Here is a 14251-nt window from a genome sequence, read left to right on the forward strand (position 1 = left end):
AGCTTAATTCATATAGAATTTATTAAAATAGCCATGCAAAAAGATTGTCTTACTAAAATGAGGCAGATTATATCTGTGAGTTATTTCAAGTACAGGTATCAGGAAAAAAAAGAGGTTTTAAATAGTTCTTTCGAAATGTTTATTTTCATACTAGTGTTGCATAGGAATTCATTGTTTATATAATGTGTTCATATTTTCTGTATAGATTTTAAGCTTGAAGAAGAGTAGTTACAAAACATAGATGTTAAGTTTTGTATTTAAACAGTTTTACCAAGCCAATATCATTTCCTAGTAGTTGGGTACATACTTTGTTAATTTACTACTAATTACAAGATAGTTTATATATCTGAAACCCTTTAAAGCACAAGTATAGCAGATTATTAAAATGCTTTCAACCATAAGAGATCAACAATGACTGCTATGAAAATTCCATTGTACACATTCTTTCACTTTACAAGTTTTAAGACTTTTATTACACTGCCTTTCTTATAGGGTTTGGGAGAGATACCACTAGATACTCCTTCAACAAAAGGAAGACGATCTCATACTGGCAGTGTTGGAAATACAAGGTCATCATCTGTTTCTAGAGATGCTTTCAATTCAGCTGAAAGGTAGAAGCATTTGCTAGTCCACATTATTACAGAAATTACTCCCTAATAGTGATGATAGTCTATTTGAATGTTTTCATGAACTATCCCAGGGGTATTTGTCAAAATTTAATGGAGTTTTAAAAGTTGGTAAGGACTTAGAAAGTGTGAGGTAATTAGATTTAATAAGGTAATTGTATATTCACAGCAACTTGCTTTTACATGAACTAAACATTAGTAAAACTTTAGTGTTATTGAACTTGTCAATAGTTGGCCAGTGTTGGACAACTCTGATTAATTTTTTCAATTTATAGGCTTTACTTTCCCCCCTTGATTATAAAAGTAATACATAATTATGGTTAAGGGGGAAAAACACTTGAGAAAATACAAACATTAAAAGAATTTGACGGGGGGGGGTGGGATGAGTTGGGAGATTGGGATTGACATATACAGTAATATGTATAAAATAGATAACCAAAAAGAACCTGCTGTATGAAAAATAAAATTCAAAAAAATAAAAATAAAAAAAGGAGAAAGAAAAAGTAAGTGAAAAGAGTGGATATATGTATATATATAACTGATAAACTTTGCTGTACAGCAGAAATTAATGCAACATTGTAAATCAACTATAATGTAATAAAAATTTAAAATAAAAAATTTAACCAATCACCTATAATATCACCAACCAGGAAAAAAAACTACTCTTAAAATTTTTATAAATATAATTGTATATGTAATTGCATAACCTGTTTAAGCTATTTAGTGATATTTAATATATTGATTATATAACTTCTAAATATCTTTCAGAATTATTATGATCTCTGGTATATTTTAAAATATATTTTAAACATTACTTTAAAAATTATATGAGTAGATACATAGGTATCTTTCATATTTTCTGTATTTGTGTGTCTTTGGATAATAAATTTTACAAAAAATAAAAATCCATGGAATTTTGGAACTTTGTTATTCAAAGTATACTTCACAGAGGGACGTGTAATGTACAACATGATAAATATAATTAATGCTGCTATACGTTATATATGAAAGTAAATCCTAAGAGTTCTCATCACAAGGAGAAGTTATTTATTAAAAACATTTTTTTCTGTTTCTTTAGGTGCAACTAAACTTATTGTGATAATCACTTCATGAGATATGCAAATCAAATCATTATGCTGTATACCTTAAACTTGCACAGTGCTGTATATCAATTATATCTCAATAAAATTGGAAGAAAAAAGTGTGGGAGAAACAAAGGCTTGCTTAGACGAAAAATGAGGGAATTTGTTTCCGTTAGACTTGCTCTGCAAGAAATGTTAAAAGAGTTCTTTAGAGGAAATAAAATACTATAGGAACTAGGTTGCTTCCAGAGCAGAGACTGTGTATGCCACGTTATTCTATAGCTTGGAAGGACCAAACCACTTTGGGGCAAAAGTCTCAAAACAAAATGTGAGAGAAGATGTGTATTTATGTTTCTTTTAATTATTTTAGAATGAATTATTATTTAATTTATGAGGACTCTAGAGGAGATCGCTAACTTCTTCATGCAGTAAATAGGGCCTACTTCCAGGACCTTACCGATGAGGGGCTCATTTCACCTGCCACCTCAGCTCTTTTCTCCTCCTCAATACCCTTCTCAGCCTGATTTGACTTCATTAGTCTGCAGGCCCTTTTTGCCCCATTTCTTGCCTCCTAGGGTCCTGCTTTTCCTCAGTTGGCCACTTTTCTCACTGCACTTTAGCTCCCTTCTTCTCTCATGGCATCTTCACCTCCATGTCCAAGGCCTCAGTTCCTCTGTGCTGGGTTTTCTCTGCATGGGGTGTGGCCTTCTGTAGCTGTTGTTCAAGTCTTCTATACCCTAACTGATTTTCTACTTGTTCTATTAATTGCTAAGATAGGACTATTAATATCTCCAACTGTAGTGGATTTTTTAATTTATGCTTTAAGTTCTGTCATTTTTTGCTTTATGTATTTTGATGCAATGTGCTTATGTTCAGGTATTTAGGATAGTTGTGACTTTTTGATGAAACGACCTTTTTATCCTTATGAAGTCTCTCACTTTATCTCTGATAATATTCTTTTTCCTGAAGTCTACTCTGTCTAGTATTAACCATTTTATTGTAATAGTGTTTACATGATATGTCTTTTTTTTTTAATAACAGTGTTGTGGAGATGTAAGTCATATAACACATAATTCACCTATTTAAAGCATACAGTTTAATGTTTTTTGTATATTCACTGAGTTGTGCAGCCATCATTACAGTCAATTTTAGAACATTTTCATCACCTCTAAAAGAAATCCCATGCTCATTAATAGTCACTGTCATTTCCCTGCAACCCCCCCATTCCAAGCCCTAGGCAGTATGCCTTCTGTTTCTGTGGATTTGCATATTCTGGGCATTTCATACAGATGGAATCATATGATACGTGGTCTTTTGTGACTGATTCCTTAGACTTGGCATTATGTTTTTAAGCTTTATCCAAGTTGTAGCATATATCAGTACCTCATTCGTTTTCACAACTAGATAATATTCCATTGTATGGATACACTACGTTTTGTTTATCCATTCATTAGTTGATGGATATTTGGGTTTTGTTGTGGACATGTTTGCAATTCTCTTGGGTATAAGGAGTGGAATTGCTGGGTAGTAAGATAACTGTGTTTAAACTTTTGAAGAACTGTCAGACTGTTTTCCAAAGTGGCTCCATTTTACAGTCCCACCAGCAATAGTAAGAGGGTTCCAATTTCACCACACCCTCATCAATACTTGTTATTTTCCATGTAGGTGTAAACTGGTTTCTTATTTGACAAAGATTCTCTTTGACAAACTTTAGACAGCCTCCTCTGAGCCCTCTTTTACACCAGGCCTCATCCTTGGGCCGTGTCTTTGGCCTGCCTAAGCTAGTCTTAGTTAAGAATCCTGCTAAGTCATTTCCTTCCTACCCCTTCATACTTATCACCCTTGATATCTGAGCAGGTTCCTCATCCTCCACCTTTGATATATAAGTATCTGGCTTGTCTTCAGCAAAAATCTTGTTAGACCAGCTTAGTAAGAAAACCCCTACTCTTGATGTCTACTCTTAGTAATCTTCCATCCACTGACCCTCTCAATCTTGGCTATAAATCCCGTTATCAAGTTTCAGAATAAATTTTTCAAAGTATGTTTTTTGTAGATCGTATGTGATTAGGTCTTGCTTTTGTATCCAGTCTAACAATCTCTGCCTTTTAATTGGGATGTTTGACCATTTATATTTGATGTTATTGTTCACATGGTTGGGTTTAAGCCTATCATCTTTTTTTTTTTTTTTTTTTTTTTTTTTTTTTTGCGGTACACGGGCCTCTCACTGTTGTGGCATCTCCCATTGCAGAGCACAGGCTCCAGACGCGCAGGCTCAGCGGCCATGGCTCACGGGCCCAGCCGCTCCGCGGCATGTGGGATCTTCCCGGACCAGGGCACGAACCCATGTCCCCTGCATCGGCAGGCGACTCTCAACCACTGTGCCACCAGGGAAGCCCCTTTTATGCTATTTTTGTCATGCATTTAACTTCTACATACTATAATCCCCATAATACATTATTGTAATATTTGTTTTGAATAGTCTATACATTGTATAATTAATAATGTTGCCATGAACTATTTTCATTCATTCTTTTTTCTCCCAATTTTATTGAGATACAATTGAAAAATAACATTGTATTAGTTTAAGGTATACAGCATGATTTAATATGTAAATATATTGTGAAATGATTACCACAATAATAAATTTAGTTAACATCCATCACCTCACATAGTTACAATTTCTTTTTCTTTCCCTGAGAAATTTTAAGACCTACTCTCCTAGCAACTTTCAAATCTACACTATTGTCACCATACTGTACTTTACATCTCCAGAACTCATTTATCTTACAACTGGAAATTTTTATCTTTTGACTCTCTTCACCCATTTTGCCCACCCTTTAACCCCTGCCTCTGGCAACCACCAATCTGTTCTCTGTATCTATGAGTTTGGTTTTTTAGATTTAAGTGAGATCATACAGTATTTATCTTTCTGTGACTTATTTCGCTTAGCATAATGCCCTCAAGATCTATTCATGTTGTCACAAGCAGCAAGACTTCCTTGCTTTCTAGGGCTGAATGTATATGTATATACCACATTTTCTTTATTCATTCATCTGTCAGTGGACACTTAGGTTGTTTCCATGTCTTGGCTATGGTAAATAATGCTGCAGTGAACATGAGGATGCAGATATATTTTAGAGATAGTGATTCCATTTCCTTAGGATATATTAATCAGAAACGGAGTTCCTGAATTATATGGTAGTTTTTTTGTTTTGTTTTTTTTTAAAGACCCTGGTGAGGCATAGTTAGAGGCCTCCTCACCCAGTTGTTATCTTCCAAAACAGTGAATGGCTGCCTCACTCCCTTTCCCGCACTTGGAGTTCTTCATGGTAGTTCTATTTTTAATTTTTTTGAGGAACCTCCATACTATTTTCCATAGTGGCTGCACCAATTTACATTCCCACCAAGAGTGCACAGGGTTCCCTTTTCTCCACATCCTCACCAATACTTGTTATTTCTTGTCTTTTTGATAGTAGCCATTCCAGCAGGTGTGAGATAATATCTCACTGTGGTTTTGATTGCATTTCCCTGATGATTAATGATGTTGAGCACCTTTTCATGTATCTGTTGGGCATTTGTGTCTTCTTTGGAAAAATGTCTACTCAGTTCCTCTGCCTATTTTTTAATCAGGTTGTTTGTTTTTTTGCCATTGAATTGTATGAGTGCCTCTTATACTTTGGATATTAGCCCCTTATCAGATATATAATTTACAAGTATTTTCTCCCATTCTGTAAATTGCCTTTTAATTTTGTTGATGGTTTCTTTTGCTGCACAGAAGCTTTTTAGTTTGATGTAGTCCCAGTTGTTTGTTTTTACTTTTGTTGCCTTACTCTTGTTGTAAAATCCAAAAAATCATTGTCAAGACTGATGTCAAGGAGCTTATCCTCTATGTTTTCTACTAGGAGTTTTATGGTTTCAGGTCTTACATTCAAGTCTTTAACCCATTTGGGTTGATTTTTGTGTATGGTGTAAAATAGGGGTCCAGTTTCACTGTTTTGCATGTGGCTGTTTGGTTTTCCCAGCACCATTTAAAAGACTGTGCTTTCCCGTTGTATATTCTTGGTTCCTTTATCATAAATTAATTGACCATATATCATAAATTAATTGTGTGTTTATTTCTAGGCTCTACTATGTTCCATTGATCTATGGGTCTCTCTTAAACTAGTACCATACTGTTTTGATTACTACAGCTTTGCAATATAGTTTGAAATCAGGAAATGTGATGCCACCAGTTTTGTTCTTTCTCAAGATTGCTTTAGCTAATTGGGCTTTAGTGGTTCCATTCAAATTTTAGAATTATTTGTTCTAATTTTGTTATTTCAATAGGGATTGCATTGAATCTGTAAATTGCCTTGAGTAGTATGGTCATTTTAATAATTTTAATTCTTCCAATCCATGAGCATGGAATGTCTTCCATTTATTTGTGTCTTCTTCAATTTCTTTCGTTTTGAGTGTGGAGCTTTTTCACCTCCTTGGTTAAATTTACTTCTAGGTATTTTATTCTTTTTGATGCGTTTATAAATGAGATGGTTTTCTTAATTTCTTTTTCAGATAGTTGGTTGTTAGTATATAGAAATGCAACTGATTTTTGTATGTGAATTTTGTATCCTGTAACCTTACTGAATTTTTCATTAGTTCTAACATTTTTTGGCGACATCTTTAGAGTTTTTTTATATAAAATATTGTAACATCTGGAAATAGAGATAATTTTACTTCTTTCTTTCCAATTTGGATGCCTTTTATTTCTTTTTCTTGATTAATTGCTCTGGCTTGGACTTCCAATACTATGTTGAATAAGAATGGGAAGAGTAGGCATCCCTGTTTTGTTCCTGAGATTAAAGGAAAAGCTTTTAACCCTTCACTGTTGTATGATGTTGTGGGCTTGTCATATATGGCCTTTATTATCTTGAGGTATGTTCCCTCTATACCCAAATTGTAGAGAGTTTTTATCGTGAATGCAAGTTGAATTTTCCAGATGCTTTTTCTGCATCTATTGAGATGATAATATGATTTTTATCCTTCATGTTGTTAATGTGATATATTATATTGATTGACTGGTGGATGTGGAACCATCCTTGCATCCATGGAATGAATCCTATTTGGGTCATTGTCTATAATTCTTTTAATGTATTGTTACTAATACTAAGTCATTGAAATAGTAAATCCCACTGGTCTTGAGATTCTAATTTTCCCAGGCATATTCACATGGCTATTTTTCAGAAAAGGATTGACATATCGGGCCTGAGACTGGTATCCTTGGAAAGGCCAGCTTGTGAGGTTAGCCTTTGGCTAGCATCTGGAAACTAGAATTTCAGGAGGATTTCCCCCCCATTCTTTAACTTGATAAGAGTAATTTACTGTGCCTGTATTATTTAGGCAAACAGTATGGTTAAAGCTGAAGACCTGCTTTCCTTCTGGGAGTCTGGAATTTTGGTATGTCCAAGGCAGAGGACCACCCATGACCAACTACCCATAAAAACCCTGGGCACAGAGCCTCTAATAAGCTTCTTTGGTAGAAAACATTTCATATGTGTTGTCACAGTTTGTTGCTGGAAGAATTAAGTTTATACTGTGTGACTCCACAGGGAAAGGACTCTTGGAAGTTTCCATCTAGTTTCCTTCAGACTTTTACCCCATGCACCTTTTCCCTTCACTGATTTTGCTTTATATCCTTCTGCTGTAATAAATCTTAACCATGAGTAAAGCTACATGCTGAATCCTGAGTTCTCCCAGAAAATCACCAAACCCAGGGGAGATATTAGGGACTCCCAACACAGGTATCGTGGCTATGGGTTAAGTCATTTTTTGAATTTTTCAAAAATGAATACATGATGAGAATTATTCATTGTGTTTGTGTTTTACCTTTCTTTCACTTTAGAGAGGTAACTGAAATTCGTGAAATCACCAGAAAATCAGTTCCCCGCAATTCCTTAGAAAGTGCTGAGTACATTAAAGTCATAACAGGTTTATTAAATGCAAAAGACTTTCGTGATCGTATTAATGGGATTAAGCAGCTTTTATCAGATACTGAAAACAATCAAGAGCTTGTTGTTGGAAACATTGTGAAGGTAAGGACTGTCAAAATTAATTTTCATTTTCAATCTGTGGTTAATAAAGTTCATTAGCATAAAAAATTGCCCTATTTCTTAATATTATATATATATATTACTGTAAAGTGTTAAACTTAGTGAAAAGAATGCACTGCTTAGGTTTTGCAATGTTAAAAGCATTCTAGAACAATTGAAAGTAATTGAGGAAAAAGGTAAGAAAATAGGTTTATTTGTTTGACTTGTCCCACTAGATGGTAACTCCTTGAAAGCTCTGTATTCTCAGAGCTCTTAGAACCTGGCATTCAGTAAATATATGTTGAGTGAGGGAGTTCCTTGTTGGACTAATGGTCATTATTCCGGGATTTCACTGCCATGGCCTGAGTTCAGTCCCTAGTTGGGGAACTGAGATCCCCACAAGCCATGAGGTATGACCCAAAAAAAAAAAAATTGCTGAGTGAATCAATAAATATTTTAAAAACCAAGGCATTTAAGAGAGTTGATATTACTAAGGAATAGTTAATAAAAGTTTTCATATGTAGGTTAGAAATCTGCGTATGCTAATTTTTATATATTATGTTAATATATATTTATAAATATGTATTTATATTTTATAATTTGTTTAGGAAGACAAGAAGCAATAGAAAGGGAGACAGTAGTAAATTAATAAATGTTAGTGGTACCAGAGTATAGATTACTTGTGCTTCATCAGAGTTTAGTTCAGTTAATCCCATTAGTAATTTATTCATTAAATTCCATTTTAAATTTGTATTAGGTTCATTAAACTTGGCAAACATACTATAACAACTCTATTCTAGTGGTCGTGTCTCTTAATTTTCAGAAGAAAAGTACCTTGTTACCATGTCATGGGAATCAGAAAGTTACATTTTCTGATATCTGTTGAGTAATTTTCATATATCTATATCTATATATATCAGGAATTATTAGTTAATAGTCTTGGTTTCACAGAATAGCTCTTCCCTCACCTGATATAGGTAAAGAATTGCTTAGCATTCACTTTATTATATCTTGAAGTTATGAAAGCTAAGAATTAAAAGAGCAAGGAACAATTGTTTAAGTACTCAGGTTAAGAGGTAATAATAAAAACTTAACTCTGAAATTGCATCTAAAATTCTCATGAGAAACCTAAACTGAAACTAGATTAAATCTCTCTGTTACAAATAGAGATAAGAATAGAAACTTTTCTTAAGTTCTTAAAGTTAGCTAAACCTGTACATTTCAGAAAACAGCATTTTTATCACATTTATAGTAAATCAGTTATCTGTGTACTGAACCAAATTTCTCAACCTTAATTTAGTAGGATGTCTTTTTAAGTGATGTTTGAAGCCTTCTCTTTTTGCTATAAGAAGATTGGACACTTAGATTTAGCATCAACATTTTTATAAAGTTCCTATTATCTAAGTTCAAGTTAAGTAAGATGTGTGTGTGTTTTTAAATAGTACATTTCTCCTTTAGTAGGATGAATACTATGAAATGTCATAAGGAATTTAAATATAATAGATATCAACATTATTTCACTTTAAATAATTTACCAATTTACTTCCAGATCTTTGATGCTTTTAAATCTCGACTTCATGATTCCAATAGTAAAGTAAACCTGGTGGCTCTAGAAACAATGCACAAAATGATTCCTTTGCTCAGAGACAACTTATCTCCTATAATCAACATGCTCATCCCAGCAATAGTAGATAACAATCTGAATTCCAAGAATCCAGGCATCTATGCTGCTGCCACAAATGTTGTTCAGGCATTGAGTCAGCATGTAGGTAAGAAATCTTACTTTGGCATTCAAATTATTTTGGCTTTACTTTCGTATTTTCTGATTCTACAAATTTTTTTAATGCTGAAAACCTAGCTGTTAAATTTTTGTCAATTCATGTTGTGACAGAATTTTTTTTATTTTCTCCATAGCAGTTTTAATTATTTTTAGTGATTAAATACCATCCCATTAAATTGACTTTCTCTTCCCTTCTTTTTGACTTTTTCAATTCTTATTTTCTACCTCAACTTCATATCTGATACAAAATTAACTCAAAATGGATCACAGATTTAAATGTAAAATTTAACTGTAAGACTTTCAGAACACATGAGAAAGTCCTTAGGACCTGTGCTTGGTGAAAAAAAAGAAAAAAGTATGATCCAAAAAAAGTCTATAAATTGGACTTCATCAAAATGTAAAACATTTACTTTGCAAAAGACCTTATTTTTTTTACATGAAAATATTTATTTTTGTGTTACAAAAACAAAAATATATCCAAGCAGATAATGAAATAAACATATTTTTTAAGTGTCCCATCCTGGGCTCTCTGTCCTAGAAGTTAGTAAACAATTCAAGTTTAGGTTGCTTCATACTTGTTCTGGATGCTATGAGGTCTCCATCTTAGAACCATATTTCTGTAGTGTAGCTCGTAACTAATTGGACAAGTCATCCTCTATGTCATCATCCCAGTTATCCTCCCAGACAAACTGCAGATTCGGAGGAAATATTTGCAAACCACATATCTGATAAATACGCATATCTAGAATATATAAAAAACTCTTGGGAATTCCCTGGCGGTCCAGTAGTTAGGACTCCGGGCTTCCACTGTAAGGGAGCCTGGGTTTGATCCCTGGTCGGGGAACTAAGATCCTGCAAGCCGTACGGTACGGCCTGGCTGATAAATAAATAAATTAATAAATAATAAATAAAGAAGTCTTAAAACTCAACATTAAAAAAAAATCTAATTAGAAGATGGGCAAAAGATGTGAAGAAACACTTATATGGATGGCAAATAAACACATGAAAAGATGTTTAACGTCCCCAGTCATTAGGGAAATGCAAATACAAATTAAGACCATAATCATTACACAAGTAATCATTACATTAGTCTGTTCGGGTAGTTAAAACAAACTACCACAGCCTGGGTGGCTTAAAAACAACAAACACTTATTTCTCACAGTTCTGGAGCCTGGGAAGTCCAAGATCAAGGCACCAGCAGATTTGGTGTTGAGTGAGGGCCCTCTTCCTGGTTTATAAATAGCCATCTTCTGGCTGTGTCCTCACGTGGTGGAAGGGGCAAGGGAGCTCTTTGGGGTCTCTTTTATAAAGGCACTAATCCCATTCGTGAGGGTGCCACCTTCATGACCTTATTACCTCCCAAAAGCCCCACCTCCAAACACCATCACACTGGGGATTGGGTTTCAACATATAAATTTGGGCGGGGATGCAAACATTCAGTCCACAGCAAGTATTAGAACAGCTAAAATTAAAAATAGTGACAACACCAAATGCTAACAAGGTTGCAAAGAAACTGGATCTCTTACGTTGGTGGTGAGAATGTAAATAAAATGGCATAGCCACTCTAGAAAATTGTTTGGCTGTTTCTTAAAAAACTAAGGATGCACTTACCCATCAGTTGTGTTTTAGGCCTTTATCCCAGAGAAATGAAATCCTATGTCCATGGAAAAACCTGCACATGATTGTTCATAGCAGCTTTGTTTGTAACAGCGAAAAACTAGATATAATTCAGTGTGTTAATGGTGAAAGAAACTGATACATCCATACCATAAAATATTAGTTAGCAATAAAAAGGAATGAATTATTGATACATGAAACAGTTTGGATGGATCTCAAGGTCATTATGCTGAGTGAAAAAAAGCCAGTGCCAAAAGGTCACATGCTGTAGGATTCCATGTGTTTAACTCTCAAAATGACAAATTTGCAGAGATGGATAACAAATTAGTGGTTATCAGGGTTTAAGGGCAGTTTAGGAGGAGTGGCTAGATGTGACTGTAGATCTGTGGGGTGATAGAATAGTTCTGTATCTTAATTGTACTGATAGTTTCACAAATCTATACATGCGATAAAATGACTTAGAATTATATACACATATTGTACCAATGTCAGATTCCTTGTTTTGATGTGTACTATAATCATGTAAGATGTAACATTTGGGTGAAAGTACACAAGACCTCTCTGTACTGTCTTTGCAACTTCCTGTGAAACTATGAAATTAGAGATTTGAAAAAAACCAGTAAAGGTAAAAACTATCCCCAAAATTTCAATTCTTTTTTTTTTTTTTTTTTTTTGATAAACCTATGTACTATCATTTGGAATAAGATGCCTAGGAGATAGGCAGTTCTTCTTCTTTTTTATACCATATGACAGCTCCTTTAATATTCTGTGAGCTATTTTTATTTCTCATTTGCTGTAAGAATATTACTCTGTTAAGGTTTTATAGAGAATTTTAAAAAGTGTTTAACTATGTAGATTAAATCTTCCTAACACATTTGCATTCACTTGCATGGATTTTTTTCCTTTCAATGCTATGTAATGGAAAATAAATAAGATCTTGTAACGCTTTAAACATGTCTCTGTGTTATTCTTTTTGTTTAGATAATTACTTACTTCTACAGCCATTTTGCACAAAAGCCCAGTTTTTAAATGGAAAGGCAAAACAGGATATGACTGAAAAGCTTGCTGGTAAATATTTTTAAATTGTTATTTCTAAAGAAATAATTTATTGACTAAGGATAAACTGATGGACATTTCAATTCAATTTTAGGATAGCTACTAAACTCAATATCATTATCCAAGAAGTAGAAATAAATTGTATAATGATCAGAAAGAGGACCTTTTAAGACTTTTACCCAAAAATTTTCTTCAAAAGAATTTTATTCCTCTTTTCCCCAGTAAGTGTTTAGTCTTCTTGTTAGTAGAAATAAACAGGATAAATAAAAAGACATTAAAATCAAATATTGGTACAGATGGAAAACTACTATTTCAAATTATGTATTTAATAAAAGGTCCATGAGTTAAAACTGTATATGTCTTGATTTAACTACATTTGGAAAACATTGTGATGAATTTTTGGTTTGGTTTCTGTCTTTACTACTTTTGCCTGTCATATATAGATTTCTAATACTTGAAGATCCCAATCTTTGGGAGCAAAGTTTCTGACTTTACTTTTTTTTAAGATACCAAACATTTCAGGGCAAATGGCATAGGGAAGAAGCTTCGTTTATTTTATATGCTTTTTAATTCTCAGAACTTGAATTTGTTTGTTTGTTTTTTAACCTCACTGTTTACCATATTTTTGTGTTTCAGATATTGTTACGGAACTTTATCAAAGGAAGCCCCATGCCACAGAACAGAAAGTGTTGGTTGTTTTATGGCACCTCTTAGGGAACATGACAAATAGTGGCTCGCTGCCTGGAGCTGGAGGAAATATACGCACAGCCACAGCTAAATTATCAAAAGCACTTTTTACACAGATGGGTCAGAATCTGTTAAATCAGGCTGCATCTCAACCATCACATATAAAAAAGAGTTTAGAAGAATTGCTTGATATGACAATTTGAAATGAATTACGAATTTTTGATGAAATATGATGAACAAAACTGTTTACATGATGACAAATGGAAGTTTTTTAAAGTTAGATTTTCAGTGCCTGCACTTCTCATCCCGTAAATTAAGTCAATAGCTATTTTTATTTGCAGCCTATGAGTACACATCTGTCCTTTATCAACCCTATCATTTGCACCCATCACACAAAAATCTAAAATAATCTAATCTAATATTCATGAAATCTGAGGCATGTGGAATGAATCCAATTTTAATATTTTTGAGAAAAGTCCTGCTCATTTGCACTATTTTATAGAAACTGAAATTTGTTGCCCTATATGTACAATTAGACTTTTAATTAAAAATATACTTTTTATTATATAATCATGTTTTGCTATGTCTCATTACTCAGCCTTATTTTATGAAGTGGAAGAAAAGTCACTGAACTATGTTATCACAAACTAAGTTTTGTGTGCTATTTGTGAAAAACATGTATTTCTGAAATCAGTCTGCTAATATGATTGTGCAGTATTAGCTTGCTCTTGCTGCTGTGTTAATGTGATATATTTGCTTACCATTTGGGTTTAATCATCTATATAATTGTGAAATTTAACAAGTTATAATAAAGCATGACGACCAAAGTTTTAGAAAACATTTAAATATTTTAAATGCACATTTAAGAAAATATTTTGAATGTAATTTCCCTATTTTTATGTGCAAACACTAAATTTTATTTCTATATGTCCTGACATTTATAAAGGTGTTATTTTGCTGCCCAGTTGTGTAATTCTCAAATATAGTGCCAGGTCTTCTATAGCTTTTCTCAGAATTCTTGGGCAACAAGTACTGTATGCATCTTAAAAATGAAAAGGAATGTTATAAAATAAAAGGATTTATTTCTGTAGATGTGTGAGAGGTGTCCTATTTTTCCAACTCCGTATTTGTTAAAATGGGGAAAATATGTATTCTGATATTGACCTATCATTTTCACTTGTTATACTTGATACAATATTGACCTATCTCTATTGACCTAACAATAGACCTGGGTTATAGTTCTAGCTTTACAGAAAATTCACTCTGTGACCTTGGGCAAGTCACTTGCCAGATTTAGGTCTCAATTTTCTCATCTCTAAAATGTGAGGACTGGACTAG

At 33.4% G+C, this 14251-nt stretch overlaps 1 protein-coding gene across 2 annotated transcripts in view; it reads left to right on the forward strand.

The window, feature by feature from the left end:
• TOGARAM1 (TOG array regulator of axonemal microtubules 1) overlaps positions 1-13984 on the forward strand; it is an 80779-nt gene extending 66795 nt beyond the window's left edge. For both annotated transcript variants that reach the window (XM_029238730.1, XM_029238731.1), the window contains exons 17-21: positions 493-611; positions 7587-7776; positions 9323-9542; positions 12152-12238; positions 12863-13984. In XM_029238730.1, the coding sequence (XP_029094563.1) occupies positions 493-611; positions 7587-7776; positions 9323-9542; positions 12152-12238; positions 12863-13116 (870 nt within the window). In that variant the 3' untranslated portion in view covers positions 13117-13984. The remainder of the gene's footprint in view (positions 1-492; positions 612-7586; positions 7777-9322; positions 9543-12151; positions 12239-12862) is intronic.
• Positions 13985-14251: the final 267 nt, after the last annotated feature.

Source organism: Monodon monoceros, unplaced genomic scaffold (assembly GCF_005190385.1).
Source record: "Monodon monoceros isolate NGI ecotype Baffin Bay Population unplaced genomic scaffold, NGI_Narwhal_1 Super_Scaffold_21, whole genome shotgun sequence".
NCBI classification, from domain to species: Eukaryota; Metazoa; Chordata; class Mammalia; order Artiodactyla; family Monodontidae; genus Monodon; species Monodon monoceros.